Source organism: Thamnophis elegans, chromosome 10 (assembly GCF_009769535.1).
Source record: "Thamnophis elegans isolate rThaEle1 chromosome 10, rThaEle1.pri, whole genome shotgun sequence".
In the NCBI taxonomy this organism is placed as follows: domain Eukaryota; kingdom Metazoa; phylum Chordata; class Lepidosauria; order Squamata; family Colubridae; genus Thamnophis; species Thamnophis elegans.
The window spans coordinates 40624587-40648362 of record NC_045550.1 but is presented as its reverse complement, the minus strand read 5'-3'; the positions used below and the strand labels follow the sequence as shown (position 1 = coordinate 40648362).

At 38.8% G+C, this 23776-nt stretch overlaps 1 protein-coding gene across 1 annotated transcript in view; it reads left to right on the top strand.

Annotated features, from left to right (window-relative positions):
* Window positions 1-1010: 1010 nt before the first annotated feature.
* Window positions 1011-23776, top strand: part of GK5 (glycerol kinase 5) — a 40630-nt gene continuing 17864 nt past the window's right edge. Inside the window, exons 1-6 of the mRNA XM_032225254.1 lie at window positions 1011-1337; window positions 9006-9099; window positions 9638-9713; window positions 17574-17667; window positions 19510-19641; window positions 22622-22697. Of these exons, the coding sequence (XP_032081145.1) occupies window positions 1158-1337; window positions 9006-9099; window positions 9638-9713; window positions 17574-17667; window positions 19510-19641; window positions 22622-22697 (652 nt within the window). The 5' untranslated portion in view covers window positions 1011-1157. The remainder of the gene's footprint in view (window positions 1338-9005; window positions 9100-9637; window positions 9714-17573; window positions 17668-19509; window positions 19642-22621; window positions 22698-23776) is intronic.

The window sequence follows — 23776 nt, the reverse complement described above, 5'->3', positions numbered from 1 at the left end:
CTCAAGTATCTAAGGTTAGAACCGGCAGAAAGTTCAGCCACCTTAAGGAAGTCCTGAGGGAATTTCCCACCCTGGTTCATCCTCAGGGCTTGTCCTCATTTGAAGAAAGGGGAAGAAATGAGGATGGAGGCATTTCTCCATTCTCACTATGAATTGGAGAAAGGAGCCCTATGTGCCATCTCCCCATCCATCCTTTATATACTGATACCTAAGGAAAAAGCAGCTGAAGAGATCACCCTCCCTCCTCTCTTCTCCGTCCTACTCCCAGAATCACCTACAGTAAGAAAAATGGATACAATCCCCTATCCTTTCATTTCTGGCAACCCCTCCCCCGATAGTGCCAATAGCGCCCAGGGGAAGACGGGAACCTTGAAAAGTGGTTCGTTTTCCGTTTCCGCCTCCTTTTGACTCCTTTTACACTGCAGATCTGCGAGTAGAGGCAGTGTTGTTTTTAATGACTCTTAAGTAACTCTTAAGAATTACCTAGAGTCGGGAATGACTAGCCCATATGTGCGAGGGGAACCTTTACCTTTAAAGAGTGGAAAAACCGAACAAGGCTAAAATCGCAGCACCTATCTTTTAATTGTAATAACGTATTTGTGCGGTTGCATCATCCTAGAAACAAAAAGAAACCACCTGGCTTTGGGCTTCAGTTCCTAGAATGCAAAGTATACTAGAAAACCCAAACAAGTTTTTGTGTTTTAAACTCGTAGGCGGCCTCTGGAGAACCTATGATTGCCTCCACAAGCAACTTCGTGGAAAATTGCTCGCCGCCTTCAGCTCTTGCCCTCGCCCCACTCAGTTATTTCCCCCAGACACCCCTACGGAAACACAAAGATTGCAATCGTCTCTGTAGTTCAATTAGAATAAAGCAATCGAGGGAGCCGCCTGGGAACTCCGCGAAAGGGAGCGACTCAGCACAGTTCGCTCGTCCTATTTCCCTTCCCTGGTTGGCTCCGGCTTCCCCGCGCGAGTCTTTTCTGCGAAGAGCCTCCGCCCCCTTTTTCTCGCCTCATAAAACCCGCCCCTGAAATACGGGCGGTTACTGGCGGGCCCCCAAAGGGTCGGTTGACACTTTCCGCCGGAGCCATTGCGAGAAGACTTGTGTTAGATTCTGCGGAAAGTTGCCTGCCTGGGCTTGGAGAGGCGAGGCGCCGATGAAACTGATCGATAGCGGCACACCAGCGGCCAACAATGCCTCCGCCACCAACGGTGCCACGGCCTGCGCTCTTGCCCCGGAGGTGAAGTATATCTTGGGGATAGACGTGGGCAGCACGGTGATAAGATGCCATGTGTACGACAAGGCGGCGGTCCTCAAAGGTTTCAGTAGCAAACAGGTGAGAATTATGCGGACCTCGGGAAGAAGGCCCGACATAGTGAGGTTCCTTTAACTCCGTTTTACTCACCGAGTTCTTTGCGGATTGTTTTATGCTCTTGCCTAAGATTACAACGCAAGAGTGCAACGCGGTTCCCTTATTCAAAAATTGTGGGCGCACGACACTCGGAATCATGAACCATCCAAAGACATGTTAATCCAAAATGTTCAGCTCGTGTGTTCAGTAAATAATTAAGCTCAACAGAATTGATTCAGTAAATCATGGTTGTGCCAACTTCATAGTTTACTTAAAAACAAACTCAGAGACTCCTATTCCTAAATTGTATGTTGCTTAAATTCAGTGGGACTTGCTGACTTTATATATAATTAAAACTAAAGTTTTTCCTTGGTGTATATGTTACAAACATTTTCCTTTTGAAATCCAAGCTGGTTTCTTCCCAGTCTTACTACTTCTGGGCAGTATGTTTGTTTCCACTGTTTTGTGAATGAGGAAAGAACTGGAGTTTTTGTTGTTTTCTTTTTGCCCTAGTCTCCGACTTAGTGATCACATTGGGCTTTGCAGTTTTTCTGCAATGTACATTGTAATTTATGTCATCGTTGAAATATATGACTTGCTTGTCTTTTTGTTCGTGTTTAGTAGTATAAGTAAAGAAAAACAAGTTGCACATTGACCTGTAATGGTGATATAGAAATTGGATTTTGCTTTGGTTTGCTATGTGGTACTGATTATGAACTGCTTATGCAGCAGGAGTTTGAATAACAGAGTCCATGATGCACACATGGACTGTACGATATCCTGCTGATTTCTTATTGCAGCATTTACATATATCTTACTCTATGTAGTGCTTAAATACCATTTTAAAATTTCAGTATTTAACCTGAACTAAACCACAACATAGGAATTGTTTTATTCATAAATAGATATTATCCATGCTACATTTGAACATTTTTCAAAGTTGAAGATAAATAATATAAAAATGTAGGTGTTAGTACTTTTGAAAGCAATAACATTTCCAATTCAGGTCTTGCTTTAGCCATGAAAACCAGCTGGGTGACCTAGGGCCAATCACTCACTCTCAGCATAACTCACCTCATAAGATGGTTGTTCTGGGAAAAATAAGAGGAAGGAATATTAAATGCATTCATTGTCTTGAGTTGCTTGTTTGAAAGTGCAATGATAGTGCACAGATCTCCCATGAAATGCTAATAGAGTAGCAAAATGCAGCCTTGATCATGCTACCAGTGTCTGGATGTAAAGCTTATTGGAAAAAATATAAAGCTTATTGAGTGGAATGCGGTGGCTAAGACACTGAGCTTGTTGATCAGAAAGTTCGGTGGTTCGAATCCATAGTGCCATGTAATGGAGTGAGCAACTGTTACTTGTCCCAGCTTCTGCCAACCTAGCAGTTCGAAAGCATGTAAAAATGCAAGTAGAAAAATACCGTGTTTCCCTGAAAATAAGACAGGGTCTTATTTTCTTTTGACCCCCCAAAAAATGTTACTTGGGCCTTATTATTGGGGGGAGGCTTATTGGTTTGGGGTTGCCAGGTGGCTGCTCTCTTGCAAGCGGGCGCCTGAAGAGTTGGGCACAGCCTCAGGGGCAAACGGCTGTGTTGAGCTGTCGCAGCAGCGCAATACAGCAGCCATGAGGTGACCACGCTCACGAGCAGCCACCCTGCAACCCCCCTTTCTAGCCGGGCAGAGTGCCACTCATGACCCAGTAATATCCCAAAGGCGCTAAGTCACGTGGCGCTCTGCCTGACTGGAAAGGGAGCTTGTTAAAGCTCCTGTTCTGCCCCAGCTCGCGTGCCTCCCAGCTTCATTATGCCCTGGACCAGCTCTCCCTGCAGGGCAAGGACGCTGCCGCTGCGCTCTGAGCATAACTAGCTTCCAAACTTTGGAGATCCACTGCTGAGTCTTCCGGCAGTGGCCGCTCTGGTACTAAGCTCTACTGTTGTGGCCTGGCTGTTGGAAGACTCTGGTGGGACAGAGAGTCTTCCGGCAGCCAGCCTACAACCATAGAGAGCAGCCGCCCAGCAACCCCCTGCTCCAGCTGGGCACAGCGCCACTCACCAACCTAGCAGTATCACAAAGGCGGCAAACAATGTGAGTGCCTTTGTCCCCCTAACCCCCCCTCGGCTCCTGCGTCTTGGTGCCTTAGGGATATTGCTAGGTTGGTAAGTGGCGCTCTGCCTTGCTGGAGGGGGGGGAGTTGTCCAGGGGGCTTATTTTCAGGGGTGGGCGTATATTTTTGCCCACCTGAAAAATATGGCATGGTCTTATTATCAGGACATGTCGTAGTTTCGGGGAAACACGGTAGGAACTACCTTTGGTGGAAAGGTAACCGTGTTCCATGCAGCTTCGGCATTTAGTCATGCCCAGCCACATGACCATGTTGACGTCTTCAGACTGCACTGGCTTTCAGCTTTAAAGAGTTAGGAATGACTAACACATATGTACGTGGAGAACCTTTACCTTTTATAAAGCTTAATGTGGGGGGGGATACCCATATCAAGGTGGAAGGAAGAAGTGTTCAGTGGCATATGACAGGCCTGAATTCTAGTTATTCTTTTTATGTTATTCAACATATTTTTAAATAAATAGACTAACCTGCTAAAAATATGGCAATAAAATTTGCAGACAGCATAAGGATGAAAGCTAATGGTGCAAAGTAGGAAGATTCTGGAAGATTTTATAAGCTGAAACAGGCAAAAACCAGGAAGGTAAATTTCACAGGAAGAATTACAGAGCAAAAGGGGTTTTTCTTAGATTCAGTAAGAAAAGATACAGGATGGGAGGGGGAGAAATCATGTTGGGCAATGCTAAATGCAAAAAGGATCTGGATATTGTGGTAGATCACAAACTGAACATGAGTCAGGAATGTGATGCAATGGTAAAAAAAAACAAATGCAATTCTAGGCTACTTCACAGATGTGTAATGTAAAAAGTCATTTTCCTTTCTATTTAGCACCAGATTTAGCACTCATTGTTTCCAGTGATTAAGACTGCAATTTAAAAATGGCATTGACAAACTGACCAGAGTTAAGCCTAAACTGCCAAGAGTCCCTTAAGATTGTAGCTTGTAGTGGGATATAAATATAGATCTTAGGTTATGAGGGCATTTGGGACTACTAAGTGACACAGTCACACAATATTGCACTTTATGACTAGCAATATCGTGTAACTGTGTCACTTAGCAACAGTAGTCCTGGTTGCCATTGTTAAATGAGGACTTTATGTAATAGCAACTTCTGGCTTCTTGTCTGTTCCTTTATTAACTTTGCTTTCGGGAAACCAATAGGGAATATCGGAAACTGATCATGTGAGCACAACTCCCTGTGACATTGTAATTGCAAGCCAAACACCCAGATCAACATCATATGATTGCAGGGAAGCTGAAATGGCTGAAACTGACTGGTCATACATTCTTCTCATTTAGTTTTGTCACAAATTTCTTCACACTTGCTAAATGAGTGGTAGTAACCTGAGGCCTACCGGTAAAACCAAAGCACGGTTATAAGAGGCCTAGAAAGAAAAAAAATTGCAAGTATGTTTAGCCTGGTGAAGACTTAGGTAGTAATAACAGCTGTCTTCCAGGATCCAAAAGGATCTTATATGGGAAATGGGGCAGAACTGATCCAGAAAACAACTCAAGAAAATATGTTTTAATTACAAGAAACTACATTTTGGCACTAGGTATATATTTCTAATCATAAAAGTTATTCAGTGAAATCAATTTGTCTTTGTGTAGGTGAGATTTGTCTGTCACTTAACAGTATCCTGTTTGGATTGGAATGACATATATGCCTCAATAAATAAATATACTAAAAGTCTTTGTCAGCCCACCTGGATAGACCAGACCAGGAAATGAATGCCACAAGAAGACAAGCTATTTTTTTTCTATATTGGCTAAAATAAAGGAACCTTGCAAATCTGATTGTTCCATTTCTCTTTTCCTTCCTTATACTCTGTGAATCGGGTAGGAATCTACCTGAGCCACTCCAAAATATTAACTTGTTTCTCTGGACTTAAACATGTTTTTACTTGGTTTCTACTATTCAACTATTTTGCAAGTAATAGTTCTTACATATTTCCTTAAATATTTTCCCTATTGTCCATCATGTTTAAACTGAGTGAAATGACCATCTTCTCATGTGTCCCCCACCCTTTGGCATACACTCTCATCACAGATGAGATCCATCCCCCATATTCCTGGCCTTCTGGAAGAGCCCAAAACCTTGGTCAATCGGGACTTGTTACATTTGACTGATAGGATAGAGAAGATTCTCACCCTCAGGCTGCCCATCATCTTGGTTCTTAACTTTTAACCTTTTATTTTAATTGTTTTTTGTTTTAGCACCTTTTAACATTTTATTACATTGTAAGCTGCCTAGAGATGCTGTATTAGTGAGATGGGTCACATAGTAATTTAATAAATTCAATGATTCTGTGAAATATTTTTCAAAATATGTTTAGTAGGTATGCTGCTTGTATTTTTGTAGTTGTTCCCAAAGAAGCATCAAAGTCACAAATTACTTTTTTCAGTTATGCCTCTGCTATGCTACCCAGACCAAGTACAGGTAGTGCTCAACTTACAACAATTCATCATTCACAATTACAACAGCACTGAAAAAAGTGACATGACCATTTTTCACACTTACAACCATTGCAGCATCCGCATTGTCAATGATCAGAATTCAGATGCTTGGCAACTGACTCATGCCTATGACGGTTGCAGCGTCTGGGGGGGTCATGTGATCCTCTTTGGTAACCATCTGACAAGCAAAGGCAATGGAGAATAACCAGTCTGTATAATCTCATTAATGTAGCAACATTATGATAAAAATTCTTAAGGAATCCTCCCTGTATTTCCAGTCTTTAACATGCATCTCTTTAGTTCTGCATCATGGAATGAAGACATGGAAATTAAATTATTTATGAATTAATATTGTCTCTTTAAAATCTGATTTTGATTCAAGCTTCAGTAGGTTTTGTTCACAGAAAATATATTCAAAATGTTCATACTATTTATACATCTATTAACAACTCTAGGAACCAGTTTAAGTATTGCCTTCACAAAGACATCGAGACACAAAGTACTAGCAATGTAACAACAATATTTGTACCACAACTACCACAATGACCTTGGAGATAATACAACAAAAGCATACCTCTAGCCCAAGAAACAGGAAGTATGTGAAAGAAGCTAAGACTGCTTCCACCCTAATTTGTCAGGATAAAAGAGTGAGGGAAGGGAAAATACAACCATGCTTCAAGATTTTATTATAATTTATATCAACTAAACATAGCTCCACTTAAATTCCCTGAAGTTTATTTGCTGACCTTGCTTACTTCAAAAAGGTTGAAAATTTGCTGTTTCATTTTGATACTAAAGCGTATTGAGAATATAGGGCACACTAGTCAAGTGGTTAAATCCCTGGGCTTGTTGTTCAGAAGCTTTGTCAGTTTAAAACCTTGGCAGTGGGTCACGCGTGCATGCGCAGGTGGGCGGGGTCGCACGTGTGCAATAGCACACACACACACACACAATTTGGCACACCTTTAGAAAAAGGTTAGCCATCACTGCCATCCAGCATGCTGAAATAATATATTTTGTGTACAATTGCAGCCAACTCTCATTTACCTATTTAAGGAGAGAGAAAATGAAATACATTCCACACTGTGATTGCACATTCTTGCTGTAGTAATAATCTACTGCATAGAAAAGCTACTAAAAGTTACTAAAGATTCTTTTCTTCATTCATACCAAATGCGATAAAGTAGAAATTTACTAATGAGGAAATAAATGACAAGTAGAACCAAGAACCAAGTAGATTTGTAGTATTTAAAGTCTAGTAGGGTACTTAAGGTATTCCATGCAGTAGAAATGGGAGGCCAAGGTTCAAAGCCATCCTTAGCCACTTTAGATCAATCACAATCTCTGAGCTGAACCCACTTCACAATGTGTTTGTCCTGGGGAAAAACTGGAGGAGGAATGCTATGCAATTTTGAACTCATACAGGAAAATCAAATCTAAAATACATACATCTGAACATATGTATGAAAGAGAAATGCCAATAGTGTAACTCCTTAAGCTGCAATGCTATATTTAATTCATTTCATAAAGAAGAAGACTCCAGTGGCTTTTGAGGATGTTTACCTATTGTTAACTTGCCCAGTTTTCTTTATTCTCATGACAATATATGGGTTGGTCCAGTGGTGGGATTCAAATAATTTAACAACCGGTTCTCTGCCCGAACGATTTCTTCCAACAATTAGTTCACCAAACTGCTCAGAAAGTTAACAACTGGTTCTCCCGAAGTGATGCAAATTGGATGAATCCCACCACTGGGTTGGTCCCATAACATGTTAAAAGACAAATGTGGTCAGCAAGTGTGGTTTAGTGGCTTATGCAAGTACAGCTTCTATGGGGATTTCCAACATGCGCTGGTCAGACAGAACATACCAAATGCCAACATAATGCATGTACCATTTCTGTACTTGGGAATTTAAATTATTAAATTGGCAGGGTTAATTAGATCAGAAACTTACACTGAAATCTCTCTATAATAAAATATCCAAGTTTCACAGTAATATGGAGTCTTTATACAAATAGTCCTTGACTTACAAATATTTGTCTGTTACAGTGACACTGAAAAAGTGATCCATGACTGGTTTTCACACCACGCAACATCCCCATGGGTCAGATGATTAAAATTTAGCCACTTGGCATCTGGCATGTATTTATGACAATTGCCCTTTCCCAGGTCATAAGATCACCATATGTAACCTTCCCAGCCAGCTTCCAACAAGCAAAGTAAATGGGGGAAGCTACTTAATGGCTGCATGATTCACTTAACACCTCTAACTCTTGCTTAGAAACAAAGCTTTTCGACTCAATTATAGTGAAGGACTCTGCATTAGCTTTTTGTGGTAAGCACAACTTGTGCCTGGCATATTAGTAGCATTGTTGTTAAGGGAATATGTCTTTTATTAAATACTATACAGCATTTGAATGGTGGTTAGTAATTAAGCATGAGATTTCATCTATGAGTTGCAGTAGTGAGTATACAAAAACAATATTTAATATAAGAATCAGAAAAAGTTGCAATTATTTTAAATATATTTAACTTTGTATAATACTTATTGTTTTATAATTCTTATACTACTGTGACGGAGTTTGGAACTTTGCTACCAGTTTCTTTGAAGACACAGGATTGTTTTGAACTTGAAGGTTTATTAGTAGCATTTATTTTCTGATGATCAGTCCTTAAGAATTAGTATTGATTTGCATTACTTACTTTTATCTTTGAAATTAGACACGCTTTCAAATTCCAAATTCAGTTAACGGTTTTTGTTTTATGGTGACTTTTAATACCAAAGAAATATCCACATTCTATTCTCCTAAGCAACAGTCTGCTTTAATAGAAAATGTGGACATATGCTGAAGGTTCCAACAGTATATTTGATAGTATATGTACAAACTATACATTGATTTCTAATGGCTGTTCTGTAATTATCTTTGCCTATTTTTTAAAAAAAGAATGTGGGTGTGTAAGAAATAAGCCAAACAACTTTAATTCTTTTAATATGTGAAGATGCTTTTTTGTAGTCTTCATCAAGATCATTAACATCTACAATCTTGGTAAACTTGTGTTTCCCTTAATAGGTAGAGGCTCTTCATCCTCAGCCCGGTTGGGTTGAATTAGACCCTGAAACTCTGTGGACCCAGTTCATTAATGTGATTAAAGAAGCAGTTCAAGGTAATCATGCAAGCATATTAATTTCTTCTTTCAAAACTTAATACTGCCATATTGAATTTATTTTATGATGAGGTTCAGGTTCAAGCTCAAAAATGACACAGTATAATCCATCAAATTTGATCCTTTATTTATTTTTATCTAATGGACCGAATCTTGTGAAACTAAAGCTATAACCTTCTAAGCCATTAGAAATTACTGCTTCCTCCTTGGGAAAGCTCTGTAGTGCCAAAACTCCTACCCACTAGTTTTCTAGGTGTACATTCTATCACAATACCTAGATTAAAAATAAAGCCTTCAAAAAGAGCTTACAACATATGGGAGCTACATTTCTTTGGAAAGTCTATTTTCCATTCACATTCTTGTTTAAATTAAGAGCATCAAAACCTGGCTCTTTACCTAGACACTGGGATAGAGTGGTAGAGCTTTCAGACAAATGGTTGATGGAGGCACAGGCTTTTTATGGGTTTTGTAGTTTTATTTCTGTGACCCATCTGAATGGATAACCATGCAAATCTTTTAAAATAAATATATCTTTTAGTTGCAGGAATTAAAATGAATCAAATCTCTGCTCTTGGACTTTCAACACAACGTGCAACTTTCATTACATGGAACAAGTATGTATAAAGGTTATAACTGATACCGCATTCTGTGCTTGCTGATATGTATGGATGCTTTCAAAAATAAATAAAGTTCACTTGTTAGAGCAATACTTTATGGCATTATTTACTAACACTCATGATATTGAAAATAATAATGAAATTTATTTAGCCTTTGTTTTAAACCCATATATGTATCATTATAAATTGTATTTTTCAACAAAGTTCAATAAATGATTTTTTGCAGGGTAGGTGCTAGTTAAATTGTTTATGCATGAAATGTAGGATATCACTCCTACACACCTGAAACACTTTGCTAATTCTTTAATTAATAGTTTTAAAATGCCACTTTAAAAGTTAGGCCACAACTTTTGCATGAGAAAATATGAACAATAGTAGCTGAATTCTATCAATTCTATAATATAAAACCTGGAATAACAAGGTTGGGAGGAACCTTGGAGTCTTCTAGTTTGAAAATACCCAACTATCAAAAGTGTTATTTAATTATTTAGTTGCTTTTTACCCTTTGTGATCTAATGAACAATGTTTGGTAGGGTTGCCAGGCTGTTTTATTGAGTTCTTGTAAGCTCAAGTTTGTATTATCAATGATAATTTTTGGCTACCATATTATTGGGCTTTTCTTCAGCTGCCTTAATTTTTTTTCAAACATCAGGGATTTTTCAACTGACTCTTGCCTTTGCATCATGTGTCCCAAGTACTTAAAAGTTCCTTTTATAATAGTATTTCCAATGGGCATTCAATTCTATGATTGAATGATTTGTTCAGTAGATGACAGTTCACTGGCACCCGTATTCAAAGGCATCAATTTGTCCTTCAGCCTTTCTGATATTCCAATTTTCACAACCATGTTTTTACAAATGGAGAAATGTAGTCTCTGTCTGTGTAGAGATTCTCAGTCATCCAGGTCATAGTTGTCCCAAAGGCTTTGAGTCAGAGCTGAAGAAGCTTCTTGGCTGAGAAGCAAAACGTCTTCAAAGAAAAAACAAGAACATCTAGTTGCCTCCTGAAAAAGCGTCTTTGGGGACAGTCTCTATCTGTGTGGTATCTCTGTATTTTAATTTTTGGTTAAGATCTCTGATATCTTTCTCTCAAGTAGGAGACATACGTATTGGGGAATGAGGGCAGGCAGTGACCAAACATGTAACATAATTTCTGCTAGAGGTGTCACTATTATCACTAATTATCACTAATCCTGATAATTAAAAAATGTGGATGTTTGTATGCCTTGAATGAGAGACCTCTTAATTCATAGTTATAGCGTCATCCCTGTAAGTTTTCAACGTAGGATGATAAGCTATTACTATTTCAACCTTTTTTCATATTCCTGCATTGTTTGGTATTGTCTATTGATAAAATTTGGTACTGTTGAATATTAACAGCATCCTGGCTTTTTCAGTTTCTTTCAAATGGTTCTTTTTCAATATATGTTCAATATTAATCTTACAACAACAGTGCATGACTAAGCAGTTATCAATCTGTCTGGCCTGCCCAAAATATTCTTACCATTAATTCCATTAAACTAATTAATATATTAACTGCTTAGAGAGCAGAAAGAACATACCTTAATGTGAATTCTGTCAAATAATTGGGAATCTGTATATCATAATTATGGTGTTTATATAAAATACTTTCTGATGAAATTAAAAAATGATAGAGGTATAATTAAGATGGTATGTAGTGGTACAAGTTGCAGAAATAAATTTCTATGAACAATATAAATATTGACATTTCTTTCCTTAATTCTTCAGCTATAAGTCCAGTTTGTTCTGTGGACTGTTTTATACATTTGATAAATAAAATTAGTTCAGTAATTATCTCAACTATTCAGTCAGAATTCTTCCATATGTGAATAAATTAAAGAAATAATATATATCCTAGGATGAATTACAACAATAAATTGTAAGTTGAGAAATAGGGTGGGTAGAAAACAATCTCTTTTTGAAAATTTCAGCAAAGTACTATTGGTGGTTTCAACATTTTGAATAGGGAGAAAGGAATATAAAAGCAGGTGGTTTTTTAATCTCTTCCACTCAATAAATCTCACCATTGCAAAACCAGTTATTCTACTAAAATGTTCTTATGTAGAAATAGTTCTCATTGTTTTGAATTCTTTAGTTAAGGTATCAAGTTGTCCTGGTTAAGATACAAAGAATAGAAAAAATTAATAAACAGCCTAAGCTTAATTCATGTCCTGTAGATAAGGACAATGACATTAAGGCTGTTTTTGAATAGATTTCACCTCTATTATGACAGTGATCTACTGGGTGGGGAAGGTGTGCAGGTGATCAGTGAGGTATCATGTGAGCATGGAGAGACCAGGAATAGCAGCAACGAGTAGAGGAAAGGTGCACAGGTAACTAATGAGCTGTCAGTGACTACTGCTGAGTGGCAGAGACAACTTGCAAGCTTCCCTGCAGTTTCTCCATTTACTTTGCATGGGTGAAGTGGTCAGGTGAAGTTACGAATGGCAAACACGTGAGACACTGCATCCATCATAAATGCAAGCTAGTTATCAAGTGCCCAGATTTCAATCATGTAATCTAAAAATTGCATGTTGGGACAGCCAGAACTTTGAGTGCCTGTTGTAAGCAAGCTTGTTCGACACCATTGTAACTTCAAACAGTTGCTAAACAAGTGGTCATTAACTGTGGACTAGTTGTATTAATTTTCAAACTTATTTACTGAAAAGAACATAAAGACCTACTTCTGAAATCTCTAACTACAATAAAAGCCTTACCTGTACCTTGAGTTAGGGAGAAACTTGTGTTAAAATTGTTGGCTGTACAATATTGCTTTTTTTTACACACAGGGTTTCTTTTTACTTTCAAGCATGATATCCAATTTGTTACGTGAACAGATACAATCCAATAATCAAAGTATCATGAATTATTTGGTCTATGTTTTCAGTCTTCTTGCCCTGGGCCTAGATTTTAAGAGCAGTTTTGCTTTTGAAACAAAATTCCCTGTAGTTATTTTAATAACATTGAAAAATTATGCTTTGAAATTTGCTTTTTAAATATACAATGGTCCTTAAAAGTTGGTAATTTAATTTTTGAATTTAATATTTCTGCATACATATCTACAATGTGATCTATTCTCCATACAACTTCTAAAACTAGATTTTAAAAAAGTCAAATAAGTCCAAAGCACTATTGTTCATTAGTACATTGAGGAAAATGATCAAAGGTCTTTATTTGTGGCAAAATATGTGAACTTTTGCTTTCAGTAATTTCTTCTCAGGCAGTAATAACTACAGGTAAACCTTTCCAACAGATGTTGATCAGTCCTGTATGTTGGCTTGGAGAAACTTTAGTTCATTCCTTAACAGAATAGCTTCAGTTCAGAGTATTAGTGGGCTTCCTTGCACAAATTGTTCATTTCCTTTCCTTTCACAATGTTTTTCTAAGCTCGAGATTTTGATTTGGCCATTCCAGAACATTAAATTTCTTCTGCTTTAACTATTCTTTGGTTGTATGGCTTGTGTGTTTTGGATTGTTGCCTTACAGCTTGACTTCTTTCTCTTGAGTTTCAGTTCATTCACAGACACACTGACATTTTCCTGTAGATTTTTTCTGTCACAATTCAGATTTCATAGCGTCCTGATCCAGAGGAATGAAGCAGGTCTAAACCATGATTCTGCCACCATCATTTTTCCCAGATGGGACACTGTTTTTATACTGGAATGCCAAATATAACACTTTTCCTTCAAGACAAAAAGTTCTGTTTCTTCCACAGAACATTCTTCCAGTAGTTTTCTAGCTTATCCACATGCTTTTTCACAAAGAGTAGATGGGCAGCAATCTTCTTTTTTGGTGGTGGTTTGATGAACACTGGCATTCATCAATGCAAGATAATCTTTACTTTCTTATATCTTACCCTCCTGGGATTCTTTGAAACCTCTTGGAGAATTTATGCCTTGCTCCTGGTGTGATCTTAGTTGATTGACCATTCCTGGGGAGGGTAACACTGATGTTGAATTCCACTTGTACTTAGAATGACAGAGTTGGAAGGGACTTTGGAGGTCTTCTAGTCCAACCCCCAGCTTAGGCAAGAAAATATATACCATTTCAGATAAATGATTATCATATATCTTAAATTCTTCTTAAAAACTTCCAATGTTGGAGCATTCACAACTTCTGGAGGCTAGTTGTTCCATTGATTAATTGTTCTAAGTGTCAGGAAATTTTTCCTTAGTTCTAGGTTGCTTCTCCTTGATTAGTTTCCACTCATTACTTCTTGTCCTGCTCTCGTGTGCTTTGGAGAACAGCTTGACTCCCTCTTGTCTGTGGCAGCCCCTTAGATATTGGAACACTGCTATCATGTTTCATCAAACAAGACACCCAATTCCAGCAACTATTCCTTATATGTTTTAGCCTCCAGTCCACTAATCATCTGTGTTGCTGTATCTTTCTTGATTTTCTTGATAGTAGACCGGTGGTGTCCAACTCCTTGCTTATATTCATTACCATTTCTGGCCTGGTGAGCATCTGCTACTGTTTTTCAGAGGTCCTCAGAAATCTCTTTATTTTTATAAAGAACTCAAGGTGGCGAACACACCTTGTACTCCTTTCTCCTATTTTCCTACAACTGTGAATTGAGTTGAGTTGAACTGAGAATGAGTGACCGGGCCAAAGTCACTTAGCTGGTTTTCATGGCTAAGGTAGGACTAGAACTCACAGTCTTCTGGTTTCTAGCCTGGTACCTTAACCACTAGGTCTCTTTTTGAACAAAATGTAAGGCAAGTAAGGATTAACAGGAATACGTGGGATAAATATGAATATAGCTTGCTTCAGAGAAACAGGAAATGCAGGAAGAAATACAATGCTGCATTTCAGGAATTAAGGAATCCAGGCAAAGGATAACAGGACAAGATAAAAGTATCTAGGCTAGAATAAAGGGCGGCAATTGATTTTTGCTAGAAGTTTGATACAGGTCATAGAAGAGATAGATGATTTGTTGAAACAGATAACAAGCCTCAGATAAATGAAGCTTGTTTGGTGAAGAATTAAACTACCTAGACATATGTGGGAAAGTTAATTCTGTCAGACACGAGATGTCAGATTAATTTTGCTCTGTGTTGATGATAATTATATCTTTCAAACGATTAGACAAACACAAGGCAATTTGTTCCTTAAATTTTGTCCTTATTGACAGGAAGTCATTGATTGAATAGATTTTAAAAACTGACCATGATATGCTAGAGTTGATCTTAGCAAAAAGTTTGGTTTAAACAGGTCAAATACAAAGTATGGATTTTAGAAATGCTATTTTTAATAATTGAAATAGTAAAGAAAATGCATAGGAACAAAACAAAAGACAAAGATTTTGTCACTAGTTGAGTTTTCTTGGAAACAGAAGTATGGCTTAATCTCAAATAATGGCAATGGAGCCCATGTGACTGAATAGGCAGCTCACGAAGGAGTTTGAGATTAAAGAAGAGTGCTTTTTTAAAGTGGAATAAAGGATTAACATTCAAAGAAGTCTTCCCATGGTTTTGCTCAGAAATTAGGCGTAAGTTCAGGAAGGCAAAGGTGGAAAGCTTAAGGTATTCAGTGAGGCAAAATGAAATAAGGAGGATTTCTTCATATATGTCAGTAGCAAGAGGAAATCAACGAAGGTGTAAAGCTATGGCTTACTTCAAACTGAGAGATCCTAACACGATTAAGAGAAAGTGTGAGAACTCCAGTTTTTGACTCTTTCTCTCCAAAGGAAATGATGATTTGAGTAGCATAAATTAATAACAAACAACAGAAGGCTCCAAATAGCTACTTTGAATCTACTAGTTAGGCTTTCATGTCACAACAGAAAAGCTGTTGTGTAGAGCATAGTCACTAAAGCCCAACACTTCCCTGAAATCCAGCATTTCAACTAATTGGAACCTCTTCAGGTCCCCACGTTTTAAGGAAATACACTTAAAATACTGAAGGATCTGATTGAAGCATTATTAGGACTTGAACTTATGTCAGTTATCTTCGAGGATCGGGGTGGGAAGTGTTATAGGATAGGGAAAGAGTAAATAGAGTACCCGGGATTAAGAAAAGAAAAATAAATTAACATAATAATTGACAGTAAGCCTAACATCAATATCTGTAATATGCTAAAAGGTAGATAATAAAGTAGGCCATTTGTAGACAAAATGAAGACTATGCTTTCTTTCTGAAAGTCAGCATAGTTTTGTCAAAAATAGATGAGACAAATCTTATCTCTTTTCTTTGACATGATAAAAAACTATACTGGTATGAATGGATAGTGCTGCAATAAAATGGGTTCATAATTAACTAGCTAACCACACTCCAGTCAGCATTTATAGCTCCATAATGAGTGAGAGACAAGTAATGGTCTTTGTGTTGGCCCAATATTAGTCAACAATTTTAAATGGATAATTTGCTCATCCTGTTTGCAGTTGAAACACAATTAGGAAATCTAGCCGGTAATCAGGATCTAACAATATTGCAATCTGAACTGCTCAGTTTGGAAAACTGGGCTACGAACAAAATATCCTTCAACAGGGAACAATGTAAAGTACTGTATTTAGAGATGGAAGATACAGGGCATTATACAAGAAAGGGCTTAGAAGCATTACACTGAGGAAGAACTTGGGTTTGGTCATTGACAGTGAGCTGAACATGAGACAACAGTGAAACTTATGTTAAAAGAGTTCTGGGCAGCATTACAAGAAACATTCTCAAAGCTGCACTGTGAAGACCATACCTTAGGACTATGTGAAAGATTCTGGGCACCATTTCCAAAAGGACATTGACTAGAACAGATTGGGTGAAGGCAAAAGAGATGAAACAAGGTCTTAGCAACAAGCCAATGAAACTTGGCATGATGTAGCTGGAGAACAGAAGATTGAAACTAGAGATGGTATCAGTATTGAAGTCCATTGAGATGATTGTCAGAAACTGTTTTCTATTGTCACAAATAGGACAAGAAATAATTGGTGCGAGTTAGATGTGTGTGGAGATTCTCAGTCATCCAGGTAATGGTTGTTCCAAAGGTGCTTTTTCAAGAGATAACTGGACTTTCTGGTTTTTCTTCTCATCAGGACAAAATTCAGGAGTCCATATGCATTTAAAAGACAAATGCCACTTTTCTGAAGACAGAAAAGCCCACATTTTGGACAGAGAGGGCTGCAGGTTTAAAAGAGGAGTCAGAGAGGCAATCTATGTCAAAATTGAATGGCCCTCTCTCAACAGAGGAGGAGGGATACAACCTCATCTATCTCCAGTCTACAACACAGTCCTTTCAACAGTTCCAAAAGGCTCCACACCCAGTTAGTGTTAAAATCTCTTGGCCAATTGGTTTTTTCATTATGGACATAATGAGTTGCAATGATTACAGTGTGATGATATTAATTTGCAGAGGTAATTATCAGCCATCAATCAATAGCTACAATCTTGCCCCATTTGACAGGGGGAGGGGAAGCACAAGATAGTCTAAAGAAGAAAATGTAATCTGCTGGTGTGTGAAACTCATTGGTCAGTGAAAACTTTTTGATGGCCAAAAAACGAACAACGTCCCAAGTTGCAAATACCTACATTTCACTTAAAAAGATTTCCTGATTGTAAGATCTTTATAACCACAAATGATCAATTCACAGCAGTTTCTAAGAAGAGTTAGACAACTGCCTTTTGAACATGGTTTATTTGTTTATGGACTTTTTTGCATATTGTAGAGGGTTGAACTACTAGTTGATTTTTGTGATCCCATCTACTTGCACATTTCTTTGATTCTGTTGCTACATTTTTTTTATCTGTAATCTATTTAAAGCTAATATCCAAACTCTGTTACTGAACTAAAAGATAACATTAGTGAAACAATTGGAAAATCAATTATCCCTTTTTGCTCTTCCAGAAAGACAGGGAAACCTTTTCATAATTTCATAAGTTGGCAAGATGTGAGAGCTGCTAACCTTGTTAAATCCTGGAACAGATCTTTTTTAATGAAGGTAAGATACTTCTTTGTGCTGAAAGTAAGTTGGTTGAAGGAAGGCTGGTATTTGGTTGTTACTTATTTAAACCAATGGGTTAGGAGATGTCTAATGATTTGCAGATGAGAGAAGTAAGTTAGAGCTGCCCTACCTGTATTTTTATGAAAGAAGCAATGTCATAGGTGAGAATCTTTGATTTTTTCTTTCAGTTCTCCTTTTCTAAATGGCAAGTAGGTCCTCTCTTCCACAGCTGCCTTTTGTAAACTACAAGATTAGGAGAGGCAATTAGCCATGAATCTCCTAGCATGTTATATATCTTGGTCTTTATTATTAGATTTGGAAATACGCAGATTTGGTAAAATAAGCTTAGCCACAAATTCCCTGAATGAAAATGTTGGTACAGGTAGTCTTTGACTTAACCATTTATTTTTGAAGTTAAATGGCACCAAAGGGGACTTAGGACTGTTGCAGCATCCTCATGGTCATGTGATCAAAATTCAGACACTTGGCAACTGCATATATTTATGACTATTGCAGTGTCTCTGGGTCATGTGATTACCTTTTGCAACCATCTGACAAAGTCAATGGAGAAGCCATATTCCCATAACAACATTGCTTCCAATTTAACAACTGCAATGATTCATTTAACGACTGTGGCATGAAAGGTCATAAAATGGGACAAAGCTTATTTAACAACTCTCTTGCTTAATAATGGAAATGTTGGTCTCAATTGGGGTCATAAGTCGAGGGCTGCCTGTATTAGTGAGGGGGATGCAGATGAATTTTTACTTCTGCTGTTAAAAAAGTTCTGGGACTGTTTCTTATATACTCAGATTGGTTTTGAAACACTGAAATAAAGTTATTTTTTAATTTAAAAATGACATTTGTTAAAAATTACTTTCATGTGGAAAAATAGCATACCTGGCAAATTCTTGGGGTATAACCTTTTTCTGCTCTGATTTCTGTATGTGGCAAGTTTATAATATGAGCAGTATTCAAAATGGAGTTCCTTCTTAGCAGTCAGAAGTAAAATACATTCTTGCTTTTCAGTGTTCTCTCTTGATCCCCTGTACACAAAGACTGGTAACAGTCAGACTGTGGTCTAGTCCTACTCACCAGAAAATTGTCTGTCCAACTTGCTTCTTGCTGGAATTTTGAACAACAAAACTTATTTTGGACTGGCATGACAGAAAATGTTATATACAGGTTCAGATAACCACTATATAAGCAATGAAGTAAGGCATAAATAAATCGTTTTTTGCCTTTGTATCTGAACACAGTCCACTAAGCTGTAAGCATATGCTACTAAGAATATTAAGAATGTATAAAATGTGCAGCTGATTTTGAGCAATCGGCATGCTCGTAGGACATGCCAATAAAACTTGCTTCTTACTGCTGAAACAACTGATGCAAGATACGCATCCAATATATTTTTGTGGCAGCTGAGAGAAGGTTGCAAAGAAAAGATCCAAAAACTGGGAGCAGGTAGGCCAATTAGAGATGGTGTTTTGAACTGCTGAGACCACTGTAGTAGGGAGGCAGATATATGGGTCAACACATTTTCTATAGAATGAGGGAATGGAAAATACTGGGAAGATGGGGAACTGGATGAGTCAGTGCAAAGAAAGGTAAGGGATCCTCTGGATTTTGTCTTTGCTGAAATGCAGAACAACCCCAAAACTATGTATTTTCTGTGAAACTGCAGCCAGTTTTGCAAACTTTCCAGAATGTACTGTTTATTCTGGATTCAAGTCAAAATATACATTTCATTTACTGTGTTGTCCTAAATAAATATAACTTGATTTAAATCTAATTGGGCAGAAGCTCAAAGTTCACCCTACGAATCTTGTTTTCAAACAGGCAGTCCATGGTTTTTCTTCTTTGCTGCACTTTTTCACTCGGATTAATAAACTTCTGCTAGCCCGTTCTTTTAGTTTTACGACACAGCATGTCTCTTTAAGACTGGTTTGGATATTACAACATTTATCTGAGGTAAGCCTCATGTTAAAATTCTTTGTGTGGGATTTCCTGTTGGCTCCAAGGTTACTGGTGTTCATTTATTTGTTTTAGCAAATTTCCAATTGAAGATGAACTTGGTAACTATTCTAGTCTTTTCCAGTGTCCTGTTCTTGATATATGATCAACTGACTGACTAGAATATTGGGGTTTAGAGGCCAATATATCTGGTTAGCATGTTCTAGTCCTGTCAGGCACAAAGTCATCTGGCTAACCTTGATCCAGTCACTCTTTCTCACTCTCTAAGCCCTCGGAAGGAGGCAAAGGTGAAGCACTTCTGAAAATAGTGACAGGAAAACTACAGAGACCTGTTCACACAGTTACCATGAGTCAAAAACTGACTTGGCACAAAAAAGAAAAACAAAACAAAACACCATAGTTAATATTATCTGATGGTCATTTTATATGGGTTAGTTTCTGATGTAGCAGTACAATTTTTAACATGGATAAACCAATGCAGAAAATCTTAATTATTTTATGAGAAATAACATGTTGTGATCATTGAGTTAAAAATTTTTTTACAGAATGTGACTAGTGACAAAATACTCATTTTGTAAAAGATTAAGCACAGTTCCCTTCCTCTAAGGATTAGCATCAAACTGCATGCTATATAAATATACACATCATTGTCAGTCCAACCTATCAAAAAAAAGTCCAACCTATCAAAAATAGCAATAGCAATAGCAGTAGACTTATATACCGCTTCATAGGCCTTTCAGGCCTCTCTAAGCGGTTTACAGAGAGTCAGCATATTGCCCCCAACAATCTGGGTCCTCATTTTACCCACCTCGGAAGGATGGAAGGCTGAGTCAACCCTGAGCCGGTGAGATTTGAACCGCTGACCTGCTGATCTAGCAGTAGCCTGCAGTGCTGCATTTAACCACTGCGCCACCTTGGCTCTATCCAAATCAGATAGATTTGGAACACATGTTGAAATAGGGAAGAAAATGGTAAGTGAGCACCTGTCTACCCTAGACAAGTTCAAATCACCAGGTCCGGATGGATTACACCCCAGGGTTCTGAAGGAACTGGCAGACAAGATCTCAGAACCACTGAACTATATCTTTCAGAGATCCTGGAGCACCGGGGAACTACCAGAGGACTGGAAAAAAACTGATGTAGTTCCCATCTTCAGAAAAGGAAAAAAAAAATAGATCCAGGAAACTATAGATCTATCAGCCTGACCTCAATACCAGGAAAAAGTCTGGAAAAGATAATCAAGCAATGAATTAGCAAACATCTAGAAGTAAACAAAGTAATAGCCAAAAGCCAACATGGGCTTGTCAAAAACAGATCATGCCAGACTAATCTTATTGCATTTTTTGACAAAAGTGACAAAATTAGTGGACCAGGGGAATGCCTCGATATAGTTTACTTGGACTTCAGTAAGGCATTTGATAAGATAGACCATAACCTACTACTAAATAAAGTAGGAGAATGTGGGTTAAACAGCATCACCACCAGGTGGATTCGTAACTTGCTGACCAACTGCACTCAACATATAGTCCTCAATGGAACTGCATCTACATGGAGGGAAGTATGCAGTGGAGTGCCCCAAGGTTCTGTTTTAGGCCCAGTACTCTTCAACATCTTCATCAATGATTTGGATGAGGGAATAAATGGGGAACTCATCAAATTTGCTGATGATACCAACTGGCAGGAATAGCCAACACTCTAGAAGACAGGCTTAAGATACAGAAGGATCTTGACAAACTTGAACATTGGGCACTATCTAATAAAATGAAATTCATTGGTGAAAAGAGTAAGGTTCTACATTTAGGCAAGAAAAATGAAATGCACAGGTACAATATAGGTGGTATCTTGCTCAATAGTAGTAACTCTGAGAGGAATCTTGAAGTCTTAGTGGACAAAAAAGCCAACACAGTTCTAGGCTACATAAACAGAGGGATAGAATCAAGATCACGTGAAGTGTTAATACCACTTTATAATGCCTTGGTAAGGCCACATTTGCAATACTGTATTCAGTTTTGGTCGCCACGATGTAGAAAAGATGTGGAGACTCTAGAAAGAGTACAGAGAAGAGCAGAAAAGATGATTAGGGGACTGGAGACTAAAACATGAAGAACGGTTGCAGGAACTGGTATGTCTAATTTAATAGAAAGAAGGACTAGGGGAGACATGATAGCAGTGTTCCAATATCTCAGGGGTTGCCACAAAGAAGAGGGAGCCAAACTATTCTCCAAGGCACCTGAGGGTAGAACAAGAAGCAGTGGGTGGAAACTAATCAAGGAGAGAAGCAACTTAGAACTGAGGAGAAATTTCCTGACAGTTAGAACAATTAATCAGTGCAACAGCTTGCCTCCAGAAGTTGTGAATGCCCCAACACTGGAAGTTTTTAAGAAGATGTTGGATAGCCATTTGTCTGAAATGGTATAGGGTTTCCTGGCCTTGGCAGGGGGTTGGACTAGAAGACCTCCAAGATCCCTTCCAACTCTGCTATTGCATTATTGTATTATTGTCATAGCCAATTTACAATTTACAGTGGTAATCTGTTCTTCTCATCTAGCAGTTTTAGTCAGTAGCTAGCAAAGGATCCAGATTGTTTTTTTCCTCCCTCTCCCCCTCTTCTCCCTCCCCAATATCACGCAGTGTGTTTTTGAAAGACATCTAAAATATTAGTTTTGGGATCAGCCATGATGCATGGAGTTGTACATTTCATAAACTATCTGATTCATCTTCTGAACAGCAATTTCCACATTATGGCATAAAGAAAAGGATTTCCTTTAAACATCATAAGCGCCTAGAAGGCTGATGTAATTAATTAGCCTAATTAAGTCAATTTCTTGGATTGTTTAGGGTTTTGCATACTACTATCAACCCCTTAGACTTGACTGAGTATCAGACTAGCTGTCTAGAGTATTATAAGTGCACTGATGTGAATGGATTACATTTGCCTTCCTGCAAAGAGAAATGTGACCTGTGTGTTCATTTGCAGGTAGAACAAGCTGCTAAAGATGACAATTGCTGTTTTGGAACAGTTGACACTTGGTTACTTTATAAACTCACTAAAGGTAGGTACAGTGATTAAATTGGAGGAGGTAATACACCCATGTCTTCGAAGTGGGGCGTGGGAGCAGTCACATCTGGGTGTTGTCACAGCCCATCTGCCCGGAGACTGAGGTAAATCTTGAGGCCACTCCCTCTGCTTCTTCTCTGACTCCCCAGATTAACCTCAGTCTTCGACCCAGAAGGAGCTAATTTAGCTGGCTGTCCTTGGTACGAGACTTTACCTTTTTTTCCTTTCAGCTAAGAGTAATTGTCTAGCATAGCCTCCTCTTGTGTGCTCTGCAATCAGCCTGTGAACAGTAAGCGGATAGCGCTACTGAGAGGCTCCCGAGCCGTGGTTCGGAGGCAGAGGGGAGCTCCAGGCTCTGTGCCTCATAGCGCACCTGCAAGCGATCCTAGGTTCAGCACAGGGATCGCAGGACCCAGGAAGGAGGAGAGCGACTCAGTCGGAGTCGGCTCACATGCTCAGACTGCGTGGTCGGCAGTCGCCATCTTCGGTGTCAGGGTGCACGCATCCCGTTTGCTCATAGGGTGCTTTTTAGTCCTCCAGAGGGTTCAAGGAAGCCTCCTGAAGGTCCCTGAAGCCTCCAGAGGGCTTAAACCGGCCCTCCAAGCAAACCAGAAGTCCGTTCCCAAACTTCCTGTTTTCCCATAGTGCCGTTTTTTTGAAGCTCCTGAAGCCTCCGGAGGGCTTCGGGGGGGGAGGAGGCTCTTTTTGCCCTCCCCAGGCTCCTATCTCACAACAGTCCTATCTCACAACAGTCACTCGGGCCCTTGTGACCTCTAGGCTGGAATACTGCAATGTGCTCTACATGGGGCTGCCCTTGAAGAGCATCCGGCGACTTCAGCTAGTCCAGAACGCGGCCGCGCGAGTGATCGTGGGTGCACCTCGGTTCACCCACATAACACCTATCCTCCGCGAGCTGCGCTGGCTACCTGTCGATCTCCGGGTGCGCTTCAAGGTGCTACTAGTCACCCATAAAGCCCTTCATGGTAGTGGATCTGCGTACTTGAGAGACCGCCTTCTGCCAATTACCTCCCTGCGACCAATTAGATCTCATAGATTGGGCCTCCTCCGAATTCC